The 27,736-nt window shown below is 40.7% G+C and overlaps 1 protein-coding gene and 1 long non-coding RNA gene across 2 annotated transcripts in view; both read left to right on the top strand.

Annotated features, from left to right (window-relative positions):
- LOC101394116 (uncharacterized) overlaps nucleotides 1–4,075 on the top strand; it is a 48,709-nt gene extending 44,634 nt beyond the window's left edge. Inside the window, exons 3-4 of the mRNA XM_014796865.2 lie at nucleotides 114–174; nucleotides 768–4,075. Coding sequence (XP_014652351.1) covers nucleotides 114–174; nucleotides 768–2,232 — 1,526 coding nt within the window. The 3' untranslated portion in view covers nucleotides 2,233–4,075. The remainder of the gene's footprint in view (nucleotides 1–113; nucleotides 175–767) is intronic.
- An 8,864-nt stretch (nucleotides 4,076–12,939) lies between these two features.
- LOC147912099 (uncharacterized) overlaps nucleotides 12,940–27,736 on the top strand; it is a 28,912-nt gene continuing 14,115 nt past the window's right edge. The window contains exon 1 of the long non-coding RNA XR_015550187.1: nucleotides 12,940–13,077. This is a non-coding gene — a long non-coding RNA (uncharacterized LOC147912099). The remainder of the gene's footprint in view (nucleotides 13,078–27,736) is intronic.

The following is a 27,736-nucleotide window of genomic DNA, read 5'->3' on the forward strand; positions in this document are numbered from 1 at the left end:
AAGGGACAGATGTTGGTAAATAAACTAGAAATGGTCACAGCTCATCATGGAATCTAAAAATTTTTCTGTAGCTTCTAATACTTTGGAATCAACTTTCTGGTTCTGCATTTCAGGAAAAATATGGGAAGATCATGATGTTGATGATCAGTATAAAGACCAGGGGAGACAACTAAGGTGAGTCACACTCACTAGAGAAAGTAGTGTCTCACGTGAGAATCCTGGTATGTTATGAAATTTTAAAAAGAAGTAAACAAAACAAATAACCCTTGCTTCAAATTTAGATATTCTTAGAAAATTTTCACCAAATACTTCCTGAAATGTGAAGTAGAGGTTCAGTTCTTGCCAAATAGTTCACTTGGAAGCAGTATTAAGAAATCCTATGTATGGGCCGGCGCCATGGCTTAGTGGTTAAGTGCGCGGGCTCCACTGGTGGGAGCCTGGGTTCGGATCCCGGGCGCGCACCGACGCACCGCTTCTCTGGCCATGCTGAGGCCGCGTCCCACATACAACTAGAAGGATGTGCAGCTATGACGTACAACTATCTACTGGGGCTTTGGGGGAAAAAAAAAAAAAAATCCTATGTATGAATATCACTGTTTTTACAATAGCAAGTGTAAGGTCCTCTTGCACAGTGTTCACTATATTCAATTCCAGAGAATGCAGACAAGGCAGACAACATAAACTTTTCCTATAAACCATAATAAATATAATAAATATAAAGTCATTAATAAAGAAATCATTAATAATGTGCTTTTCATTTTTTACAGTAGTCATATGGTAGGGGGACTCGGTGAAAGTGAAGAAGGTAGTCAATGTGGAGAAAACTTCAGCCTTATTCCAAATCTCAATCTGAACAATGAAACTACTGGAGCTAAACTATGCAACTGCAGTGCATGTGGACAAGTCCTCATGCATCATTCATCCCTTAATAGGCACGTTGTAAGTCACAGGGAACGTAAACCGTATGACTATCAAAAATATGGAGAGAAGCCATATAAATGTAAGGAATGTGGGAAAGCCTTTACGTTTCCCAGTTTTCTTCGAATACATGAAAGAACTCATACTGGAGAGAAACCATATGAATGTAAAAACTGCAGTAAAGCATTCACTTTTTACAGTTCTCTTCGAGTACATGAAAGAAGTCACACTGGAGAGAAACCTTATGAATGTAAAACATGCAGTAAAGCATTCAATTCTTCCAGTTTTCTTCGAATACATGAAAGAAATCACACTGGAGAGAAACCCTATGAGTGTAAAAACTGCAGTAAAGCATTCACTTCTTCCAGTTCTCTTCGAAAACATGAAAGAATTCATACTGGAGAGAAACCCTATGAATGTAAGGAATGTGGGAAAGCCTTTGTAGCTCCCTATAAGCTTCGATTACACATGATCTTTCACACGGGAGATGGACCTTATAAATGTAAGGAATGTGGACAAGCATTCATTTCTCTCAGATCACTTGAAAGACATGAAAGAAGTCACACTGGAGAGAAACCATATGAATGTAAAGAATGCAGTAAGGCATTCAGTCGTACCAGTGGTCTTCGAATACATGAAAGAACTCATACTGGAGAGAAACCCTATAAATGTAAAAACTGCAGTAAAGCATTCACTTCTTCCAGTACTCTTCAAGTACATGAAAGAATTCATACTGGAGAGAAACCCTATCAATGTAAGGTGTGTGGGAAAGCCTTTGTAGCTCCCTATAGCCTTCGATCACACATGATCTTTCACACTGGAGATGGACCTTATAAATGTAAGGAATGTGAGCAAGCATTCATTTCTCGCAGTGCATTTCAAAGACATGAAAGGAGTCACACTGGAGAGAAACCCTATGTATGTAAAGAATGCAGTAAAGCATTCAGTCGTACCAGTTTTCTTCGGAAACATGAAAGAACTCATACGGGAGAGAAACCCTATGCATGTAAAAACTGCAGTAAAGCATTCACTTCTTCCAGTTCTCTTCGAGTACATGAAAGGATTCATATGGGAGAGAAACCCTATCAATGTAAGGAATGTGGGAAAGCTTTTATAGCTCCCTCAAGCCTTCGATCTCACATGATCTCTCACACTGGAGATGGACCTTATAAATGTAAGGAATGTGAGAAAGCATTCATCTCTCCCAGTTCACTTAAAAGACATGAAATAACTCACACTAGACACAAACCCTATGAATGTAAAGAATTTGGGCAGGCCTTCAGTTGTCATCAAAGTTTCCAGATACATCAATGAAATCACACTGGAGGGAACATGTAGCAATGTAAAAATTGTGGTAAAGTGTTTAGTTTTCTCAGTTCTCTTTGAAGACATAAAAGAACTTATACTGAAGAGAAATCCTATGAATGTCAGGAAAGTGGGAAAGCCTTTACTTCTTATGCAAACTTTCAACAATATGCAACAATGCACACTAGAGGAAAAACCATGTAAATGTAAAGAATGTGGGAAAGGCTTTCGCATCTGAGTTCTTTTTGAAGGCATGAAAGGACTCATTCGATAAAAACCTCTTGAAAGTAAACAGCATGGGAAAGACTTCAATAGGCCTACATCCTTCTATATGAAACTCCCACCAAAAAGAAATATAAATGTAAGTAACAAGAGAAAGGTTGATGGAAATTAACTTGTGTGTAATGTTCTAGAAAACTTTCAACATGGAAGATTTGTTATAAAAGTTGTAAATATATTGTTTACTAAGCCTCTTTCTTAGAGTGCAACATTGGATTGTGGATTTCTGTTCGTTATTTTCAGAAATGAATACTGAAGTGAGATAATTCTGCAAGTCATCCTTTATCAATGGTACAGAAGCATACTAGATAGTTCTTTTTCCTTAAATCAGTTAATAATATTTTCTCTTTAATATTTTGTAGTGTTTTAATTGTTCTGTGTTAAGGGGCCATTGGAAAATGAGAGTTTGTATTTGTTGGGATTTTCTTATTGGCCTTGTAGTGCAGTCCTGGATATGCCTATGTGTTGTATATATTGTTCCTTTCTTATAGAAAGCTCCTTTTTTGGGGGTGGTTAGTGTAGGAGCCTGCTTTTATTTTCCACACTATTAAAGGGTCGGAATAAATTTTTATGTATGACAACTTTATCAAAGAGTATACTTTCCAGTGAATTGTTATTTTCATATTTTGGCCTTTTCTCTTTGTCTTTCCTTCTGACTAGTATTTGGTGAATAGACCTTGAATTAAGTAGAGGCCTGTGATAGGGCAGCAAAATCTAGAGCTGGACGTATCACCCCTGTATTGTGTTATGTAAGTGAGGGTAACATGAAAAACCAGATCTTCAAGAATCCATCCCCTTTATGGTCCCATGTTGGAATTCACCAGTAGCCTCACTTGTATGAGATTTGGAAGGGAGAAGCAAACAAGGCATTCGGCAGATTTTGGAGCCACCATACTGGGAGACAGACAGTTACATAGGCGCTTCAAAGAAACCACCTTCCATCCCGTTTTCTGGATTCTTTGCCCTTTTAGTCAAGAGTATCTTGAAAACCACCACCAACTGTTTGGATTCCATTTTCTTAGAAGTGTATTTTCCACTATGTTTTCACAAGTTTCACATCCAAGATCCATTAGAGTTAGGATTTTTCTGTAAGCCCTCTTGTGTCCGCCAGGAAACTAATTCAGACTTTTGTGGTTGGGAGTATTCTCTGATTCCCCTCTTCTCTAGATGATATCTGTATAAGGTCTAATGTGTATAGGAAACACCTTATGCTGTTAGTTAATAGTTCCAGTGAGCGTGTTTTCCTGCTTCACCATGACATCTACAATGGGGCAGTAAAAAAAGGGATGTGGGTGTTTGTTTCTCTGCTGCATTGTGCAGTGGCTGCCTTGACCCAGTTCTTCCACATGAGAACAATCACCTTTCTCATGTCAGGAAGACTGTGCTTCCTGTAACTTGTAGCCAAACATGCTCCCTCAATATGTTTTCAATAATGTTTGATTGTATGTCATTAAAACTATGTGCATTTCTTTGTGAAATGAATGGTTCTCTAGTTGTGTCATGATGTATTTTATTAACTGTTCTAATCCATCATATGCTAATAAATATAATTGTGGTTTTCATTTCCTCAGAATATGTTAAATCTATTTTAATTGTGGATTTTCAGATATACTTTGCAATTTTATTTATTTATTCATTGTACATTATGAGTGATTTTTGTCATGTGCATACAAGTTCAGATGTTTTTCCTCACTTTATTTTTTATTCTTTTATAGTTATGATTTTTGTCACAAAACTAATTTCTCATTCATTCTTCAGCCAAAACTTAGAAATCATGTTTTTTTTCAGTGCCCTCTTGCCAGTGACCTGCAGGATTGCACCTGTAGTCAGGAGAGGGGTGTAGTAAATTCTAGTAAGATTGACCACAGACCATAAAGGACTGTGAGGTATAACAGTGACAGGGTGCTCAGAAGGAGAAAATTTTACAAGATTTTGGAATGTATTTGTTGATTTGATTGCTATTCAAGGAAGCAGGTCATTTTCTGTATTGAATGTGAGGAGGTAAACTTAATTCTATCTTTAATAAATATTTTATTTTTGTTAAGCCTAATTATTGTTTTCTAGAAAGCAATACCAATGTAGTGGAGCTAAAGTTAATGTGTAAGAAGTTCCAGTCAGTCACTCTAGTAAGAAGGGAATATTAGTCATTTTTGATTTAGAATTTTATCTTTTACCATTTCTACTGGTATGATTACAAAATACTGTCAGTTTTCTCTTGGTAACTGTGTACCTTTGATGAAGGAGATGAGTGACATTTTCTCTTCAGGATGAGACTTGGCCTTGCAGTGACAGCAGGCAGCTCCTGGTCCTCTGGGACAGCTTTTTCCTTTCCTGCTTATTATCAAAACACTGATGTATTTCCTACAGTGTATTAGACACTGTTGACCATGAAGTACTTCAGTTAAAATACATAAATTCACTACTTAGTATACTACATAATGTTTTTAATTTCTCCTTTATGACTCACCTGAGGCCTTTGAGTTTAGGTAAATTGTGAGACAGCACAAACCTAGCAAGAGAGAGAGACAGGACCACTATGCCAGTCAAGCCTTTCCTTCTCAGACGTGATGCTTTTGATGCTAATATTTCACTATCTTTCACATGACATGCACTTTAAAATCAAAGTACCCAATTTAGCAGAAATAAGGCAGGGTAGGATTTAGATATAATAGCATGAAACACTTTCTTGCAGTCAGCGTGCTTATATGTTTGTGGGGAAAAAGATGATTAACAAATGGTAGAGCTGTGTCTGATAAGATGGAAATAAGGGCTTTGAAGGGAAGTAAAAAATAACATTGAGCTAATAGGGAGGCTGAGGTGTGTGTGTGTATGTCTTTTCTGTGAGAATAGGAGCCTCAATAATTGAGGATATCATTATTGTTATCTGGTACTTGAGACTTCCTGTGGATTTAAGCCACAGATATTTGTGTTTTCTTTTTGTATTTAATGTCATTTGAGAGGATTTTTATTTTACCTTTAAGTATTTAAACTATTATAGTCTTTGGCATTTTCATTTTACTGCTGTACAGACTGAGTGTGCAATATAAATCATGGAGTTCCTCCCATTTAGAGAAACAGTTGTGTTCCTCTGCACTGCTCCAGCTCATCCTGAGTGTGTTCCAGGAGTAGAGTGATATCTGTGTGAGTCCACTGTGACCTCCCTGTGGAAACCCCAAAAAGACCTATGGGTGTTAGAGGCAGTCATCCAAGGAATGATTGAGGTGAGCTGCGGGAAGAGGGTATTTTGAGTAATATCCGAATGGAGTATAAGAGGAGAAGTGGGAAATAGTGTCTTCTTATTACAGGAGTAGCTGGAAGTCTTTCATTTCAATGATCCACAAAGCTCTGTAGCCCATTTTGCTGTTCACAGGTTTTATTTCCATATGCTTAGATATTGAGCCCATGTTGTTGAAAAGTGGGAAACAACAGTAACAACTACAAAGTTTAATAAATTGCAAAAGAAAGCATTAATCTTTTCCATTTTATTTTGGTGTTAACTTACAGATTGGAGGGGTTTTGTTCAAATGAGCACCACAAGAGTGTTCTGGAGATGGCATATTTTCCATCTTTTGAAGGCGGTATTACTATACATTTGTGAGAATTTACAAGTACACCTAAAATATATATTCATATAATTAGTGGAAAGTGAATAACAGAATCACTTTCATATGTTAGGAGAATGTTAAACTCTCTTGATCCCTGATTTTTATGCAGTCAGTACTTCTTTCTAGCACTGTGCGATCTTTCTTAGGAAGAATTGAAAGACTGAAAAGAAGAATTCAGTCCTCAACAGGCCCTTCTTGCAACCCTGTCTTTCTTTTTTTTTTTTTTAAAGATTTTATTTATTTTATTTTTTCCCCCCAAAGCCCCAGTGGACAGTTGTGCGCCGTAGCTGCACATCCCTCCAGCCGCTGTACGTGGGACTCGGCCTCAGGATGAACAGAGAAGTGGTGCCTCGATGCGCACCCGGGATCCGAACCCGGGCCACGAGCATCGCAGCGCGCGCACTTAACCACCAAGCCACAGGGCCGGCCCGCAACCCTGTCTTAATTGAGAAAACACACCCTAGGGTTGCCCCTGCCCTCATCTCATACTCATAACTAGGAGTGAAGTGAGAGGGCTCCCAGAATCTTTGAGTTTAAATCAGGTTCTGTGGACAGATCTGTAGAAATACTGTGGTTCTGAAACAAAAAGGTGTCTCCTAAGTGGGGTCTGTCTGGGGACAGCCTCATCCGTGTGCAGCAGCATCACTTCTTTCCATTGTTACCCACAGACCATTTCCAGCTCTTCATTTCCCAACTCAAGCCTACTTACGCCTGCTTATTTGGAAACAACTTAGAAATTTACATGTGCCACTTTGGAAAATGTCCCTCAGACAGTGCTGGTGCCCTGTGAGCTGAGAGGGTGACAAGTGGTAGAACCCATGTCATGGGAACATTCGTCAGCCACAGCTGTCCCAGCTGTCACATATTTATCAGATTAGCTTTCTTACACAACCCTTAAAAGTGACTGACACTGAATGTGGAAACAAATGGCTCTAGAATTTGTCAAAATAACAGGCCATTCGTGTCTCACTCCACACAACCCTTTACCATAGAGGCTTTAGCAGCCCCCCATTATGCACACAGGAGTCTCTAAACCTCTCACAGTGGACAAAATTTGTCCAAGGCATTCTTGTATGGAAACTTTTCTCATCCAGTGCTGCACACAATTAGAGAAGCCACTGATGGCAAATGACAAAGTCTTTATGTAAATGGAGGCCCTCCCAGGGCCTAAATTGATCCTCCACAGCCAGCTTCCCATTTTCTCTTGGGTCATGAATGCAGGACCGCTCAGGCTTGCTACCCAGAAGCCTTTTCATTGAAAAGATATGGGTACTTACAGGATAGAGCCGAAAATGACATCTCTGGCATTATCACACCTACAGGAGGAAGTGTGTTCCCCTCTTCTCTGATTGACGTAATACATTCTGGAGGAGGTCACCTCCTTTTTAGACATTTTCCACTTTGGCAGTGACTTGGGAGCACATGAATGACCAGGGAGTTCATAGACTTTATGAACAGTGTGCACCACCACACCTGATGGGGTCCACTGCAGAGTTGCTGTGTCCTTTCCCTGGATCAAACAGGCCATCCCTGATCACAGATTGGATCAGATTGATTAGTCAAACTCCAGGTAATCGTGCTAGCAATAGAGAATTCCCTGGCCTAGAATCAAACTCGTCTTCACATTTTTACAAATCCTTGGGCCTTTGCCAATGATCTAGCTGTCTCTTACCATTAGCAACAACTCCTTCTCCAAGGTCACCCCCTTCAGCATAAAGAACTCTGGGATATCCTGCCTCACAATCCCCAAGTACGAATCAAAGTCACCACTTACTCTGCACATATTAAACTTCAGTGTGCAGAGGCTTATTTCATTGCTCAGGGTGATAAATTCACTCAAATTTCTGAGACACATACTGACACCTCAGACCTGATGGCATTAATCTTGGCCCATGTGCCCCTGTGATGTGAAACCATTACGAGGTCTCTAACCTAAATGTCGAGGCAAAATTCCAGGGACTTCCCTCCCATACCATGGATAACTTAGTGACTGACCACTGCACCTGGTGTGAAAAACACGTCACAGGAAATATAATCCATGCACATTAAGTCCAGGTGGAGGAAGGGGTCCCTACAGCTGATGACAAATAGACGTTTAGGGCTCCTCAACCCCTCTGCTGGGCTACTTGCTGTGCTCAGACCATGGTAGAACCTTATATAGACAAATTACTCATCCTATCATACATGATCCTCCTGAAGCCAGAATCAAGGACTCACCAAGACACTCTAGAAATTATTTATGTTATCAAACAATGTCTCAAAATACAAGACACTGGGCTCTTGAAAAAAGCATTCAATGGATCTTGGACCTCTCTTATGACTCAGGCTGCAACCTTGTGAGGATGGCCTAATGGCTTACTTAGACAAACCATACGTTTTTCTAAATAGATGTTCTTGCTATTTGAGTCATAAGTAAGATTCAATTCCCAGTATTTGGGGCTTATTTTGTTCTGATCGTCAGGCTTACTGGCACCTTATAAGTAGAGCCTTTCTATACTATTAATACTGCGCCCTGGCCACCACTCTTGTATCCCACTCCTGCGTCTTCCTCCTAACATCAGCTGTAGTCTGTGTGTCCTGTGTGTCAATATTTCATTTTGGACACTTGAGTCCATTGAACACAAGTGTGCTGCTTTCCTACCATTTGCACACACATGCTCATTGTCCTGGGAGTCACTGGTCTGGGCACACATATCATTCAACAAACACATCCTTAATGTCAGTCAAGAAATGTCCAAAACTTTCAAAATACACATAGCAGACAGCTAATGTTTGAGATGTCTTTCCTGAAGGAAGACTCCCTGGCAGCCGTGGTAGCTGATGAGCACTTGGCTTTGGACTATTTATTAACCAGCCGGGGAGAGTTCTGTTCCCCTAAAAGGGCTGCTTGCTGCATGTGGGCAGGGGACGCTGGCAAGGTGCCACCAATAACACAAGAAATGAGACAACAAATTAAAGTAAAAAACTACTAGAATATTTGAACAGAGTTCTGGGAGCATACCGACGCACCTTCCTGCATCTCTCCAACACCCTTGGATGACTGGATTCAAATATTTTTTGAGGGTTTGTGATCCTAATTATAATTTCCTGTGCTTTTCACGTGGCTTTTCAATTAATATTCAAATTCATTTAATGAGATGTCATCATTCAGTCACTAAGCCTCAGGAGTGAACTTTAATCAAGACACTGACCTCATTGTTAATATTTGAGTCTTCATCAGCCTTAGATACCTGTTCACCCAGTCTGGCCCACAGTGGGTGACTAAGTCAGGAAGGGTGACACATGCCCCTTTTCTTTTTGTGCCAGTGGTTAAGAGGGTCAAATCTTGAAAACCTGCAGCCTCTACCCCTATACACCTTAAAGCTTCTAGCCATTCTCCCTTGCACAGACCACCCCAACCCACTTACCCTTGCCCTGCTTTCCTTCCAAAGTACCTCTGAGTAATAAACATATTTCTATTAACTTGATGCATGTGGCCACATAGTCTTGACATTTAATCTCATTTTATGTAGGGTGTTAATCCTGCCCCCAAAAGGGCAATGGTAAAACAAAGTAACCAGTGGAAAATGTATTCAGGTTAAAGAATTTTTATAAGGTGAGGAAAAGAAATCCAAATACAGAGATTCCGGTATGATAATGTTTTTAGATGCATTAGTCACAAAAGAAAACTGTGAAACCACCACATGGCTCTAACAGTAGAATTAACAAGTGAAAATGGAATAGTCTCACAAGGGAAAATACAGCAACAGAAGTGAATGATGGTTTCTGTTCTGATATGTAAAGAGCTCTGAGTGATCATCTCATCTTCACAACAAGAAAAAATTGAACAATCTGAAAAGCAACCCCTCTTCGTAGATCCAAGAGAGATTTGAGATTACGTGGCAAACCAATGCTCCCAACACGAGAGGCTGGCAAATATAGAGAATTACCACTTATATGAAGGGGAAACAACTGAAGCCAGACACCTCAAGGAACATCTGTTCTCTTAAGGATGAAATTGCTGGAGACACAGATTGGACTAGCTTGCCAGTTGAAAGCTTTAGGGAGTCCAGTCTTAGGGAACCCCCAAATTTGTGTCTTTTTCTACCAGGATCCCAAGGAAGTTCTCATTGCGAAAACTAGAAAAAAATTGTCTCATGCCTCATGCAGGAAAGTGGGGGGAAACCTTTTGATGTAGACAGATAACATTCCGTGCTCTGTAACTTAGGCCATTTCTCAAAGAAAACTAATTTGCCATAACCTTATCTGATTGGGGAAAGGGCAGTCAGACAACTCCCAGACCCTTCAGGATTTCTCTCTGACAAAAGGGGAGGAATAAATGCTAAGATGGTGTTTTATTTCATAGTCCAGGGATTCTGTCCCATCAGAACTTATCATAACATAAGAGAACATTTTTCCCGCCCTAACACTTTCCCACATATCAACAGGGCTCCAGTATAAAAACAGAGGGTTAAAACAGGGAATTGCAGGACACAGACCACCTAAGATTGTTTCTAGGGATGCCCAAACACACTGGAGGAGAAAAATACAAGGACAGTTGTATGCAGAATAAGGCATAGTGAGAGAGAAGTTTCTAGCAATAAACACCTATATTAAAAAAGAAAGATATCAAGTTAACAAGGGAACTAGAAAAAGAACAACAAACTAAACCCAAAGTGCAAAACTAATACTCTGAAAGCTAGAAAAGATGGTCAAAGGAAATTAAGAAAAAGCATAAATGGAAAAGATCCAGTTTCATGGTTTTCAAGACTTCACATTGTTGAAATGGCACCACTCCACAAAATGATCTAGAAATTCAATGCAATACTATCATAATCCCAGCTGTACTCTTTATAGAAATTGGCAAGGGGGCTGGCCCGGTGGCATAGTGGTTAAGTTCGTGCACTCTGCATCGGTGGCCCGGGATTTGCTGGTTCGGATCCTGGACACAGACCTGCTCACCACTCATCAAGCTGTACTGAGGCAGCATCCCACATAGAGCAACTAGAAGGATGTATAACTATGACATACAACTAAATGCTGGGGCTTTGGGGAGAAAAAAGAGAAAGAGGAAGATTGGCAACGGATGTTAGCACAGGGCCAATCTTCCTCAAAAAACAAACAAACAAACAAACAGTGTGTCTCTTAAAAAATAGACGAAATTGGCAAGCTGTTTCATAAATTATATGGAATTGCAAGGGAACCAGAATAGCCAAACCAATCTGGGAAAAGGAAAACAAAGTAGTAGGACTAACATTTCTGGATTTCGAAACTTCATACTAAGCAAAGGTAATCAAGATACTGTGGTACTGACACAACGATAGACATAGAGATCTGTGGAAGATTGAGATTAGAGAAATAAACCCCCACATTTATTGGCAACTGATCTTTAACAAAGGTACCAAAAGGGTGGAAAGAATATTCTTTTCATAAATTGGTGCTGGGCCAACTGGATAGCCACGTGTAAATGGAAGAGACTGTACCCTTAAAACATACAACATACAATGACTTACCAAAAGGGGTGAAAGACCTATAGATGAGTGTAAATGTATATAAAACGTAGGACAGAATTTGTGACCTTGTATTGGGCAAAAGTATGTTAGATATGACAGAGCAATAACGGGGAAAAAAATGGGAAATTTGGACTTATGTCCTATGGATTAGTACTATGGTACTAATCCTATGGGACCACTGTGGTATATGTCGTCAGTCGTTGACCCAAATTTCATTATGTGGTGCATGACTGTATATGGATTATATCTTAATTAAGCTGTTCATATAAGTAAATAAATGCATTCAGAGCATGGAATGAAAATAATTTTGCAATCTCCTCTCAGGTTTATTAAAATTTCCAGGTTAGTTGATACATCCCTCACCTGACACTAACTTTGTGTGTGTGGTGAGAAGCTTAACCCATTGTCTGCAGTATATATATTGTCAATCATCGGGTTGTAATCCTTAAGTATAGACAATATTATTAGTCAATTATACCTCAATAAAGCTAAGGGAAAAAAGTTTCCAGGTGCATCTCACGTTTACATAATGATTTATTGTTTTTCTTATATCACTGAATGAGGAATCGATTACCTTAGGGATATTATAACCATTCACATTTCAAACTTCTCTAGGCACAAAGGCAAAAATTGATCTAAAATAAATTTCCCTCTAGTGTAAAACGTAAACTTGAGAATTTAGTGACCACACCTCATAGCTTGTGGTTGGTCTGAGAAGAGTCCCTGCGCCCAGCTAGGGCTGTGGGGTTCCTACTTCCCATGAGGGTCAAAGTGCCCTGGTATTCTTTTTCTTAAGAACCAAATGGGTGGGAGTGAGGAAGGGATGGGTGGAAGGCTGAATGTTGGCAAGGAGGAAAGATCAAAATGGAGCCAGAGTTTATCACAGATGGTGAGGTCACATTTAAATGTCTGTGTTTCTAAACAAGGGTCATGGTTCCACGAGTGGCGTCGCTGTCTTACCCCAAGCCCTTGACCCATAGAGGACATAAGACCATTTTGTTCCAGAGTGGCCTGGGCCACCGTCTTGTCTGTACTTGCTTCTTCTTGAAACTGAATCATGAATTCCCTGTGCACACCTGTCACCACGCATTCATAAACAGGTGAGGGAAAGAACAGTGTCAGTCCCAGGCCTGGAAAAAGTTCTGTTTAAATGTAAATGACCGAGACAGGCACAAGTTACGGCCCAGTTGCAGAAGCTGGTTCCACTGAGACAGGCATCATCCTGCTCCGCTGTCACTCAGAGTTGAGGGGGCGTGGCCTTTGGAAACTGTCCAATCAGGGGAGTCGCGGAGGCAGGTGGGTGGGGTGACGCATCGCAACAGCGTGGACGTCCCTTCTCTCTCAGGCCTCGCTGGGGATGGTTGGGCGTTTGCTGTAAACGGTCCCTGGTGGCTCTGTCACAGCCTCTGTCACGCTGTGAGCTACACTGGCTGTGGGCGACATAGGAGGGACTCAGGGGACCCAGGAGTATAGAAATGGTGAGTGTGCGGCCCCGGGTGAGGAGACGGGGAGGAGGGGCTGGTCGGAACCGGCCGTGGCGGGACCGGCCTCCCCGCGGTCGCCTCCGAGTCTGCGGACCCGAGTCCGCGGGGGCGCCGCTCGGACCTCAGTCCCCTCCGGCCGCAGCGTGGGGGCGGGGCCGGCAGCCGGGACCCCGGGCGTCCTGTGGTCACTGCGCGCGGCGACTTCGGCCCCGGAGCCTCTCTGGGCAGCTCTGCGCCCGCAGCCCCGCGTGTCCCCAGATGGTGCGGTGACCGCGGGGAGGGTCATCAGGGACAATCGTGACTCGGTCTCCGGGGCTCCTGCGTGGGAGGAGCTGTGGGCTGTGGGGTCCCCAGTGCCTCCTTTCTCCCCAGGGGGCTCCCATTTTCTTCCCTCTTTTCCACATAAAGGATGAGTTTAAGTGATTTTGCTGGATTGTTCAAAAACTGGGTTTGTGTCATTTGAAATATTAGTGATGTTCCAAAGTAACTCCAGTGGGGAGCAGACCCTGTAGTCATTGTCTCCAAGCTAAGGCCCCCTTGCCCCTGCAAAGGGAAGGACTTGAAGGCCCAGTTGTTCTTCCTGGGGAGCCACCCCCTGCAGGTGTCCTACTGCTCGCACCCTCCATGGAAGGAGCCTCTATACTGAGAGGAGCTGCAGAGCCCTGGAAAGCTGGGGGTGCACGTGCACATGGGGGTGGGGAGTGATGCCCTTTCTGAGGTTGTAGTTTTGGTTCCTTGGGGCTAGACACTTTTAGATGTTATGTTTGAATTTTGAACCCACAGTATAGGTGCACTCAGAGTGTAATTTGTGCACATTGAGAAAGTCTGTGAGGATCAGCTGTTCTGTTCTGTCGACAGAGGGTTTATGAATTTGGGAGTTCATTTGCATCAGAACCTGAAACTGAATCCAGCTGAGAGTCTCCTCACTGTGAGAATGGAAGCCTGGGGGAGGCAGTGCTTCCATGCTTATGGGAGAGGGGAGGGTGTGTGGAGCTCCTGGAGTTCACTCCTGTGGCTGCTCAGGTGTCCCCTCCCTCCTTCGCCAGGGACTGCCCCACTCCAGGGGTTCTGTCTCAACTGAGAGTGTCTAGACCCCAAGTCTGGGAATATGGTCACTTTCTGAGTGTGGGTTTTCCTTCTGAACTGTAGACAAGCAGGCTGCTTCTATGAGCTGATTCAAATGTTTGTGTTTCTGTCCTTGGATTCCTTTATTAATTGAAGATGGCAGCCCTTTGATTCTAGTTTCCATTAGCACTTGAGCTTTTAAAATGTAAATTGATTGAGAGATACGATGTGAGTAAGGCAAGAAAATTTGGAACCAAAGAGAATTTTTATTCCATTTAGACAAGAGAACCTCAAGATGCGAGATGAGTGTAAAAGTTCTCAGGTGCTTTTTCCATTTTTAAGTCAGTTTTGTATGTGTCTTTCCCTAGAGAACTCTGACATCTGAAAGACTACACTATTCCTAAGGCAAATGAATACCTATTTTTAAAAAATTATTTTATTGAGGTCATATTGGATTATAAATTGTGTAAATTTCAGGTGTATATATCAGTTTTACCAACAGTCTAGTTTTTATCCATCACCATACATACGTGCCCCTTCATGCCTTTGCTCCCTCCACCCCCTTCCCTTCTGGTAACCACTAATCTTTTCTTCTTATCTGTGTGTTTATCTTCTACATATGAGTGAAATCATATGGTGTTTGTCTTTCTCTGTCTGGCTTATTTTGCTTAGCATAATACCCTCAAGGACCATCCATGAAGTTGCAAATGGGACCATTTTGTCTTTTTTATGGCTGAGTAGTATTCCATTGCACATATATGTATATACTACATCTTCTTTATCCATTCATCCCTTGTTGGGTACTTGGGTTACTTCCACATCTTGGCTATTGTGAATAATGCTGCCATGAACATAGGGATGCATAAATCTCTTCGAATTGTTGATTTCATGTTCTTTGGATAAATACCCAGTAGTGAGATAGCTGGCTTGTATGGTATTTCTTTTTTTAATTTTTTGAGAAATCTTCATACTGTTTTCCATGGTGGCTGCACCAGTTTGCACTGCCACCAGCAGTGTATGAGAGCACACTTTTCTCTACACCCTCTCCAACACTTGTTATTTTTTGTCTTGTTAATTATAGCCATTCTGATGGGTGTAAAGTGATATCTCATTGTAATTTTGATTTGCATTTCCCGAATAATTAGTGATATTGAACATCTTTTCTAGTGCCCGTTGGACATCTGTGTATCTTCTTTGGAAAAATGTCTGTTAATATCTTCTGCCCATTTTTTTTTTTTTTTGAGGAAGACTAGCCCCGAGCTAACATCCGATGCCAATCCTCCTCTTTTTTGTTGAGGAAGACTGGCCCTGGGTTAACATCCATGCCCATCTTCATCCACTTTATGTGGGACGCTGCCACAGCATGGCTTGACAAGCGGTGCGACAGTGCACACCCGGGATCCGAACCTGCGAACCCCATCCGGGCTGCGAAGCGGAGTGCGTGCACTTAACTGCTGCGCTACCAGGCCAGCCCTTCTTCTGCCCATTTGTTGATTTGGGTTGTTTGATTTTTGTTGTTGAGTTGTATGAGTTCTTTGCATATTTTGGAAATTAACCCCTTGTCAGATACATGATTTGCAAATATTTTCTCCCACTTGGTGGATTGTCTTTCCACTTTGTGGATGGTTTCCTTTGCTTTGCAGAAGGTGTTTTAGTCTGATGGAGTCCCATTTGTTTATTTTTTCTTTTGTTTCCCTTGCCTGAGTAGACATGGTATTCAAAAAGATACTGCTGGGCCGGCCCCGTGGCTTAGTGGTTAAGTGCATGCACTCCACTGCTGGCTGCCCGGGTTCCCATCTGGGCGCGCACCGACGCACCGCTTCTCCGGCCACGCTGAGGCCGCGTCCCACGTACAGCAACTAGAAGGATGTGCCACTGTGACATACAACTATCTACTGGGGCTTTGGGGGAAAAATAAATAAATAAAAATTAAAAAAAAAAAAAAGATACTGCTAAGACCAGTGTCAAAGAGTGTACTGCCTATATTTTCTTTTAGGAGTTTTAGGGTTTCACGTCTTACATTCAAGTCTTCAATCCATTTTGAGTTAATTTTTGTGTATGGTGTAATATAATAGTCTTCCTTCATTCGCTTGCACGTGGCTGTCCAGTTTTCCCAACATCATTTATTGAAAAGACATTCCTTTCTCCATTGTATGTTTTTGGCTCCTCTGTTGAAGATTAGCTGTCCATAGATGTGTGGTTTATATCTTGGCTTTCAATTCTGTTCCATTAATCTGTGTGTCTGTTTTTCTGCCACTACCAGGATGTTTTGATTACTATAGCTTTGTAGTATATTTTGAAGTCAGGGATTGTGACACCTTCAGCTTTGTTCTTTTTTCTCATGATAGCTTTGGCTATTTGGGGTCTTTTGTTATTCCATGTAAATTTTAGGATTATTTGTTCTATTTCCGTGAAGAATGTCATTGGGATTCTGATTGAGATTGTTTTGAATCTGTAGATTGCTTTAGGTAATATGGACATTTTAACTATGTTTATTCTTCTAATCCATGAGCATGGAATATCTTTCCATTTCTTTATGTCTTTGATTTCTTTCAAAAATGTCATAGTTTTCCACGTATAGGTCTTGCACCTCCCTCGTTAAATTTGTTCTTAGAAACTTTAATCTTTTATAGTGGATTTTGAGTAAATCAGACCCCCGCCAGAATAGACGCAACTCATCCAATCAATTCTAGTTCTTATTTGAACACAGACTGACCTTCCCTGAACAGGAAGTAATTCTGCCAGGAAACTGCATTTGTATTTGAACTACAATTCTTCCCCTGGGTTCTTGGCTTGCTCATCTAGACTACAGATTTTTGACTTAACCAAGTCTTTATATTCACATGAGTCACTTCCTTAAAACAAGAAAAGAGAAAACAATATATATGTATAAACACACACATACTTACACACACATATCATGTTGGTTCTGTTTCCCTGTCAAACCATGATCAACACCATATTTTGTTTCTAATATTTTATAAATCCAATGAGTGTGGGCCGGCCCAGTGGCTTAGTGGTTAAGTGCGTGCGCTCCGCTACTGGCAGCCCAGGTTCGGATCCCGGGCGCGCACCGACGCACCGCTTCTCCGGCCATGCTGAGGCTGCGTCCCACATACAGCAACTAGAAGGATGTGCAGCTATGACATACAGCTATCTACTGGGGCTTTGGGGAAGAAAAAAGGAGGAGGATTGGCAATAGATGTTAGCTCAGAGCCGGTCTGCCTCAGCAAAAAAAATAAAGAGGAGGATTAGCATGGATGTTAGCTCAGGGCTGATCTACGTCACAAAAAAATAAAAATAAAAAAAAAATAAATCCAATGAGTGATTCATTTTAAATGCAAAGACATTTTGTTTGTGTAGTTCTCTAAACAATAATTTTTATGAAGTGTTCAGTACCTTTTTGCAAACCATAAAAAATAAATTTTCTGTTTTGTTCCAGTATAAAATGACATGTCATATTACAGCTTCTTCCATCCTATTTCAAACTGGTGAGTATTGAGTGGAATGGGCTTCATACTAAATGTATTAGGGTGGCATAACAGTGAGAGGAGCTCTGCTGACCTCGTCCCCAATAAAACTGGTGAAAATTATTTTAATAAACATTTAAAGCTGCTAGAAATGGTCCTAAAGGCAAACAGGAAATGATGAACACTTATTCAAAAAAATCTATGAAGTTCTGTAAGAAACATGAGAGTCTGTGATGTTGGAACGAAGAGCACTGCCTCCCTAAGTCCTCCCAGCTCACATTGGTGAAGACCCCACTCCAGACTCCTGCAGTCTAGAACACACGGCCCCCTGTCACCCCAGTTCCCACTAACAAGGCTATCTTCTGAGGGGAACAGGACATCAACATTTCAAACCTTGTGCCCAGCTACCTGTTGCTGAGGGTAAATAAGTGCTGGGAGAGTGTGCTTGAAAAGTGGGGACTCCACTGTTTCAGTCCCTACACATGGAACTGAGGTGATGCCTTGGAGTGGTGTGCTGACAGTACTTGGCCACTCATCACACTTGTTCCATCTCATGAGGTGAGTGTAACATAAGTCACTTCTGAGGGGCCAGGAGACACAACTGAGAGGACCTCTGGCTGCTGTCTCTTTACTGCACTGAGCCCTCAGCTCCTAAAATGGGATTGTCACTCAGAGAGGCTTCCCATTGTCCTCAGAACGGCTCCAGGGTCCTGGCGTAGAGATTTTGCCTGAACATGGGGGTGAAGTGAGCCATAGAACACAAAGCCCTTAATCACTTTCCAAAGAATTAACTTGGTTGGCCCAAGAACCTGAGAAGTTCAAGTCAAAGGACACTCTCAAGAGAGTGGTGAAGGAGGTGAAAGGCATTGAGGAGTAGATTAGTATATTTATTGAGGATACAGCCTAGAGTGTAGGCCGACTATTTTTCTGGAAAAAACAAAAACAAAAAACGAGAATTACACTGCTGAGAGGAGGCTTCTGAGGCTCAGAGTAAATATCACTCAGTGACCTACAAAAATATTTTTATAAAGGAGCCAGAATTTTATTGAATTGATTGGTAGAGCAAGTTATGTCCCCCAGGATGCTGGTGAAAACAAGAAAGTAATCAGCCAGCAATTAACGGAGTTTAACCAGTGGCTGTGGTTCATGAAGGAGAAAGAGAGCCCTCCCAATAGCTCTGTCCCAGGGCAGTAGGCTTTCCCAAAGCTATGTCCGACCCTAGGAGCTCCATCAGTGGTTTCACTCTGTGCGGAGGACACAGACTTAAATCCAGCCAGTCACTGAACAAATAAATAAGCAAATTACAGTAAAAACCCCCAGAAGTTAGGGGCCCAGTGCCTGGATTTACTACAATATGTTACTTAAAATGTCTGATTTGCAACAAAATTATAAGACATTCAAAGATACAGGAAAGTAGGAACCATACACTGCGAAAACACAGCACTTGAAAAAATTAACCAACTCTTACAGCAAATCTCAGTAAAATTAAGGGGCCGGCCCTGTGGCTTAGCGGTTAAGTGCGCGTGCTCCGCTACTGGCGGCCCAGGTTCAGATCCCAGGCGCGCACCAATGCACTGCTTGTCCGGCCATGCTGAGGCGGCGTCCCACATACAGCAACTAGAAGGATGTGCAACTATGACATACAACTATTTACTGGGGCTTTGGGGAGAAAAAGGGGAAAAAAGGAGAAGGGTTGGCAATAGATGTTAGCTCAGAGCCAGTCTTCCTCAGCAAAAAGAGGAGGATCAGCTAGGGCTCAGGGCTGATCTTCCTCACCAAAAAAAAACAAAAAATCTCAGTAAAATTAAGTGCTGACATCTCAGCAGAAAAAAGGAAGGTCAGAATGGGTAACATGTTCAAATCGCACAAAGAAAAAATACCTGTCAGCCAACAGTCATATATTCACCAAAACAATCTTGTAAAAAATGAACGTGAAATAAAGACTTTCCCAGGTAAATGAAACTGAGAGCGTATATTGACAGCCAACTGGCATGCAAGAATGACTGGAGGAGATCTTCGGGCTGAAAGCAAGTGACCCCAGGTGCTAATTCATATCAGTATAGAGAAACTAAAACACCAGTATAAGTAATTATGTAAGTGTGAAAGATAGAACCAGTAACTACTTTCTCCTTTCTTCTCTTAACTGATGTCAAAGGAAGTGTATAAAACACTATGTATTTAAAGTGCTGTTGGGGCTACAATATACAGAAATGTAATATATGTATAATATATTTGCCATTAAATGCAGAAAAGACATGTTGAGACCAAGCTGTATTGAGCTAAAGAAATGACTACAAATGGTAAAGAAACGAGTGTGACAATATATTATTGGGTTATGTCATTAAAAGATAAAATCGCCATGACAATACCACAAAAATCGCAAAAGGGAATAGGGCTATATATGATTAATGTTTTCATTCATCACTGGTATCAAGGTTGTATAAATCTGAAGCTCATTCTTGTAAATTAAGGAATATATGTTGGGCTGGTCCTGTGGCTTAGCGGTTAAGTGCGTGTGCTCCGCTACTGGCGGCCTGGGTTTGGATCCCGGGCATGCACTGATGCACCGCTTCTCCAGCCATGCTGAGGCTGCGTCCCACATACAGCCACTAGAAGGATGTGCAGCTATGATATACAACTATCTACTGGGGCTTTGGGGAAAAAAAAAGGAGGAGGATTGGCAATAGATGTTAGCTCAGAGCCGATCTTCCTCAGGAAAAAGAGGAGGATTAGCATGGATGTTAGCTCAGGGCTGATCTTCCTCACAAAAAAAAAAAAAAAGAAGTATATGTTAAACAGTAGACCATTCCCAAAAAACTTCAAAAATATAGTGAAAAATTTATTTAAAAATTAAAATGCTACATTAGAAAATATTCAATGCAATAGGAAGCTATAAAGGAGGGGCAGAGAAACTGAAAAGAACATGAGAATTGTAGAAAACAAAATGTAAAATGGCAGTTGTAATTGTAGGTATGTCAATACTACTAAATGTGAATGGATTACATTATCCAAACAGGAGGAAGAGATTGTCACCTCAGATTAAAAAAATAAAATAAAATCATGATCTAAATATTTGCCATGTACAGGAAGCACACTTTTGATTCAAAGATACAAATAGATTGAAGGTAAAAGCACAGGAAAGATATGTCTGTAAACAGTACCCACAAGACAGCTGGAGAGATAATACAAATATCCAGCCAATTTTACTTGAAAACATATCACTAGGGATATTGAGGAACATTATATCATGCTGAAAGGGTTAAAGTTTATGGGCTACATCTTAAACATAACATAGAAAGTGATTTATAACCATCAATACCTATACTAGCAAAGAGGAGAGATCTCAAATCAATAACCTAACCTTTCACCTAAACAAACTTGAAAAGATGAGGTACCAAACCCACAGCAAGGAGAAAAGGAGATAATAAAAGAACAGAAACTAATGAAATGAGGAAGAGAAAAACCACAGAGAAAATCAGTGAAACCAAAAGTGGGTTCTATGGAAAGATTAACAAAATTGACAGATCTTCACCTAGATTGATCTAGTGAAAAAGAAGGAAGACTCAAATTAATACAATCAAGAAAAAAGGGGATATTACTACTGACATTACAGAAATAAAAGGGATCATAAAGGAATTCAACGAACAATTGTATGGCAACAAATGATGTAACTAGGATGAATTGGATAAAGTCCTCAAAAGACATGAAGTATTGAGACTAACTCAATAATTTATGGAAAATCTGCATAGCACTACAATAAGTGAAGTAGTTAAATTAGTAAACAGAAAGCCTTCTATATAAGCCTAGGCCCAGTTGGCTTCAACTCAGAATTCTCCAAAACACTCAAAGAAGATTTATTACAGATTCTTCACATACTCTTCTAAATAATAAATGGAGACAACACTTCACACTCGTTTTATGAAGCCAGTACAACTCTGATACCAAAACCAAGAGTATCACCAAAAAAACTACATCCCTATTTCTTTTGTGAATATGAATGCAGAAAACCTCAACAAATACTAGCAAGCCCAACCTGGCAACATATAGAAAGAATTATACACCATGACCAAGTGGGTTTATTCCAGGGATGAAAAGTGGGGTTAACATCTCAAAATCTATTAACGTGATAAAGGATATCAATAGAGTAAAAATAAAAAATCGCAAGATCATTTCAATAGACTCAAGGAAAATAATTGACAAAATCAGTACCCTTTCATGATTAAAACACTCAGCATATCAGGAATAGAAGGGAATTTCCTTACTTCATAATGAGCTCCTTCGGAAGCCCACAGCTAATACCATATTTAATGGTGGAAGACTGGAATGCTTTCCTCTGAAGATGTGGAACCAAAGAAGGATACCTGCTCTTGCCACTTCTATTCTGGAGTGTACTGAAGACTTTAGCCAGAACCGTTAGGTAAGAAAAGGAAATAAAATGAATGCAGATTGCTTGGGAAGAGGCAGAACTCTCTACTTCCAGATGAGGTGTCTTGTATAGAGGTTCACAATATGTCACCTCACAATATGGCACATTGGCATAGCGATTATTTTGAATTAAAGGTACTTGAGAAACAGCCTTTGCAAGAAAGACACTCTGGCTCTCCTGTGTGCCCCTGAAAGCAGGAGATGAATTTCCCATGTGGACGGTACCCTCCTTGAACCAGGAGGGCTGAAGGCAACCTTATCATCAGAGGCAGGGAATTTAGGGCTGAGAAGGCTGTATAAACAAACCTTGTTATTTCTTCACCATTTGCTACCCCTAGCCCAAACCTCTCTGCCTTGTCAATTCTTCCCAAATCTATTGTTTCTTTGTGTAAAAGGCATAAAATTTCCTGCTTTTGTTACTTGAGTCTCATCTTTTTATGGGGATCGTGTACATAGCTTTACATTTGTTTTTCTTCTGTTAATCTGTCTTACATCACTTTAATCATTAGACCAGCCAAACAACCTAGAAGGGAAGAAGGGGAAATTTTTCTGCTCCTACACTTGCATAGAGAAAACACTGAGAAGTCCACCAAAAAAACTATTAGAACTGATAATTGAATGCTGCAATGTTGTAGGATACAGACAAAAATATAAAAATGAATTGTATAGGGCCGGCTCTGTGGCTTAGCGGTTAAGTGCGCGCGCTCTGATGCTGGCGGCCCGGGTTCGGATCCCGGGCGCGCCCCGAGGCACCACTTCTCCGTCCAACGCGAGGCCGAGTCCCACGTACAGCAACTAGAAGGATGTGAACCTATGACATACAACTATCTACTGCGGCTTTGGGGGGAAAAAAAATGAATAAATAAAGTCTTTAAAAAAAAAAAAAAAAAATGAATTGTATATACTTGCAATGAACAATCAGATAATGAAATTAAGAAAATAAATACATTTACAATTGTGTCAAAAGGAATAAGATACTTAGGAATAAATTTAACAAAAACAGTATAAGACAAATACTATGAAAACTACCAACATTATCAAAAGAAATTAATAAAGGTATAAATAAGTTGGAAAACATCCCAATTTCATGGATCAGAATACTTACTGTTGAAATGGCACATTTCCAGAAAATGATCTGAGGAGTCAACACAATCCTTATCATAATCCCAGCTGATTTCTTTACCAAAATTGGGAAGTTGGTTCATAAATTTATATGGTATTGCAGGGAATCAGAATATCCAAACCATTCTAGATAAACAAAAACAAACTAGTTGGACTAATATTTCCTGATTTCAAAACTTTGTACTAAGCAATGGTCATCAAGATAGTGTGGTACTGACATAAGGTTAGAGATACAGATCTGTGAAATAGACTGAGATTTGAGAAGTAAACCCACACATCTATGGTGAACTGACTTTTTTTAAAAAGTGCCACAAATGGGGAAAGAGTCTTTTCATAAATTGGTGCTGGGTTAAGTGGGTAACCATAAGAAAAGAGGTTGTACACTTATATCACTCCACATTCAATAATGTACCAAGAATCAAACACCTAAACATAAGAGTAAAACTATAACACTCTTAGATAAAGTACAGGAAGAAATTCCTGACTTTGAATTTGGCAAAGAATTGTTAGGTATAACACTAAGAGAAAAAAGGGGAATAAGGTAATTTAATGACTTGTGTGTTTCAAAAGACACCATCTAGGCCGGCCCCGTGGCTTAGCGGTTAAGTGTGCGCGCTCTGCTGCTGGCGGCCCGGGTTCAGATCCTGGGCGCGCACCAACGCACCGCTTCTCCGACCATGCTGAGGCCGCGTCCCACATACAGCAGCTAGAAGGATGTGCAGCTATGACATACAACTATCTACTGGGGCTTTGGGGGAAAAAAAAGTAAATAAATAAAATTACAAAAGACATCATCAAGAAAGTGAAAACACCCTTTGGAATCCTTGTGCACTATTGCTGGGAATATAAAATCATATTCATGGTATGAAAAACAACATGGCACTTCCTCAGAAAATTACAAAGTGAGTTGCCATCTGATCTAGCAATTCTACTTTTTGGGTAAGTACCCAAAAGATTTGAAAGCAGAGACTCAAACACATCTATGTCCACTCGTGTTCACATTAGCATTGTCCACAATAGCCAAAAGGTTGAAGTAACCCAAGTGTCCTGCAACAGTTGAATGGATCAAAATCCTGCCCCGTGGTCCAGAGAGTGCCTGTGATTTTCCCTAAAGACTGATGCCTAGGCATCACAGGGTCAATTTTTAAGAGAAAAACAACTATTTTGAGTTACCACCTAGGAATTTTAGAGTATGACAACCCTGCTCACATTCAAAGTCTAGACATTTAGGTAAGGACTTGAGCCTAGAATTCCCACCATAAATCCCCACTTTGCTTTTCCTGGGGCACCTTTTATTTTTTTATTATTTTTTTTTTTATTTTTTTTTATTTTTCCCCCAAAGCCCCAGTACACAGTTGTCTGTCATAGCTGCACATCCTTCCAGCCGCTGCATGTGGGACGCGGCCCCAGCATGGCTGGAGGAGTGGTGCCTCGGTGCGCACCCGGGATCCGAACCCGGGCCGCCGGCAGCGGAGCGCACGCACCTAACCGCTAAGCCACGGGGCCGGCCGCTGGGGCACCTTTTAAAATAACCATTTAGAGTTGAGCTCATAAAAAGTTAGTGACCTCCACCCCAGCCGCCTTATAAGTAATGGGTGCTTGCTACCCTGCTCTCTCTCTCCTGGCTCATGAGCTGGGACAGAGGACTGCCTTTCTGGCTCATTGTGTCCCTGTCCCACTTCTACAATCTGTAAGTAACAAATCTTGTTACTTTACATCCTCTGTGTGGGTGTATTGTGTGCGGTCTTCAATCAAAATCCCTGTGGTTTTCTTTTACGTTAGAAAATTCATCAACATACATTTATTCAGGAAATGCAATTCCCAGTGTCCTTGACATTTCAATGATCATTCCACATTATAAAATATTCACAACATGTATTCTTTTAAGTCTATACCAAGTCATGCTGACATTCTTTTCAGATAAGTCACAGCCATTTCTTCTATTAAATGCTATAATATCCATTTAAATTGTAAACAATGTACTTGAGGCAAGCTACTTAAGTACTTGAGAAAAATAACTTCAAAAATTTAGAAGAGGAACACAATGACTTTTTAAAGATTTTATTTATTTTATTTTTCCCCCCAAAGCCCCAGTAGATAGTTGTGTGTCGTAGCTGCACATCCTTCTAGTTGCTGTATGTGGGACTCGGCCTCAGGATGAACGGAGAAGTGGTGCCTCGATGCGCACCCGGGATCCGAACCCGGGCCACCAGCATCGCAGCGTGCGCACTTAACCACCAAGCCACAGGGCCGGCCCACAATGACTTTTTAAAAACACATCTGAATTATCAAACCCCAAAGAACTAGGCCACTAGAATCCAGTATTATACTAATGGATAAAGTGGCCATCTAAGACAGCACGTAATTATCAATGATAATATTTCTCATCTGCAATTTTTAAACATGCTTTCTCAAATAATGTTCATTTTTGTAAGTTTTTAAGGCAAAGTGGCAGAAAGATGACAGGCATTGAAAGTTTATGTTTAAACTACTTGCAGATTTTATTACAAAAAGAAAATATATAGACTGTAATTACTTTCCAAATAAGGAATGCTAAGTACCTCTTGTTCCTAAGGAAATTATCAAGAAATATAACCCATTATTATATTTGCAGCTAATTCATAGTAGCTGTAAATTGAATTATTCTAGTCTGATACTTCCAAGCAGAGTCCAGTGTAAGTATAGCATTTTTTTTTTTTGTGAGGAGATCAGCCCTATGCTAACATCTGCCAATCCTCCTTTTTTTTTTTTTTTTTGCTGAGGAAGACTGGCCCTGGGCTAACATCTGTGCGCATCTTCCTCCACTTTATATGGGATGCCGCCACAGCATGGCTTGCCAAGCCATGCGTCGGTGCACACCCGGGATCTGAACCGGTGAACCCCGGGCCGCCACAGCAGAGCACGCGCACTTAACCGCTTGCGCCACCGGGCTGGCCCTAGTAGAGCATTTTACAAAGGGGAAACAAGTAGTTCTCAACCCTAGGTGTCCTTTAGAACCACCTGGAAAGCTTTAAAAAAAAATAAGCATCTGGCCCCACCCTCAGAGATTCTGATTTAGTTGGTATGGGATAGGACTCAGGTATCAATATTTTTTAAAGCTCTGCAGGGTGTTCTAATATGCAGCTAAGGCATAAAATCACTGATACCAAGAAAACAAATGGAAATTGGGGAGAGAGGATAATTTATAATTTACAAATCAAAAATCTGTTATATACTTCCTGTGTGCCTAGTTATGCTCATGGATCATACATTTATTTATAAGATGAAAATTCCCTTCATTTCCTCACTATACCAGACCACTTCTGTACATCTTTGCCACTGATGACTGAAGTTTTCTATGGTCAGGATTTAAAATTCTGAGACACACTGTGAAAACTGCATTGAAAAAAACAAACTCCTGCTACTCAGGCTCAACAGGAGCAAAAGCACAACTACTGTATTTGGCTCCTTTAAGCAATCCTGATTTTAAGAATTATAAATAAGTGCCAACCCACACAAAGAACAGATTGTGGATTACTGTAGAAGGAAAAAAAAAAAGCTCACTCGACTTACCAAGTTTCAACACCAAAAAAGATTTAACTTGGCTGCAAATTCCAAAAAGCTGAGATACTGAACCAGAAAGCTATAATTTATAATGAAATGTTGACACGCCCTTAAAAGCTACTGCAGCTGCAGCTCTACTAACAAGATTTCTTCAGGGTCTGCTTACCCTGGAATGCGAGAACACAAGCATAACAATATTACTGTTTTTATATGCACCAACACTTCTTTCATATATAAAGCTCTACAAAAAGTACCTCTAATAATTTTACAGTTAAAATAAGTCTATAGTTCTATACTACTTTGGTCTCAATATTTTAAAAACATCAATTAATTTTGAAAATATACAATTTAACAACATGATCCTATCAACATAAGCACGTTTTGTAGTGGGCTAAAGACACATTCAACCATTCAATCCAGTGTTCAGTACCTAAATGATAAATAATAATGCTGATTGTTATTCTGAAAATCACTGAAAACTGGAATAATCTTATTTTATTTTATTTATTTATTTTTCCCCCCCAAAGCCCCAGTAGATAGTTGTACGTCATAACTGCACATCCTTCTAGTTGCTGTATGTGGGACGCGGCCTCAGCATGGCCAGAGAGGTGGTGCGTCGGTGTGCACCCGGGATCCGAACCCAGGCCACCAGCAGCGGAGCACACGCACCTAACGCCAAGCCATGGGGCTGGCCCTGGAATAATCTTTTAAGACTCACAGTGCTCACAAACATGCAGAAAAAGGTATACTTTCTGTTCTTCCTGTTGGAATGTTACAAAATGCCCACTTTTTACACAGGGTCAATAATTATGCTAAATTCCTTATATATTTCAATCCATTTTCTTCTTTTTAGCGTCTAGTACTTAAATTTTTTAAAAAACATACAGACGTTCCTATAAGTTGTGACTGAATATGAACCTCAACTCTTTAATTTCAGCCTTTAAAAATTCGCCAGGCCCAGTCATACACTCATAGCTGCCTTTTAGGAAAACAGTGACATCCAGTGGACAAATCAAAGTCTCTCTCAG

Source organism: Ceratotherium simum, chromosome 39, assembly GCF_057802395.1.
Source record: "Ceratotherium simum simum isolate JZ-2026a chromosome 39, ASM5780239v1, whole genome shotgun sequence".
In the NCBI taxonomy this organism is placed as follows: domain Eukaryota; kingdom Metazoa; phylum Chordata; class Mammalia; order Perissodactyla; family Rhinocerotidae; genus Ceratotherium; species Ceratotherium simum.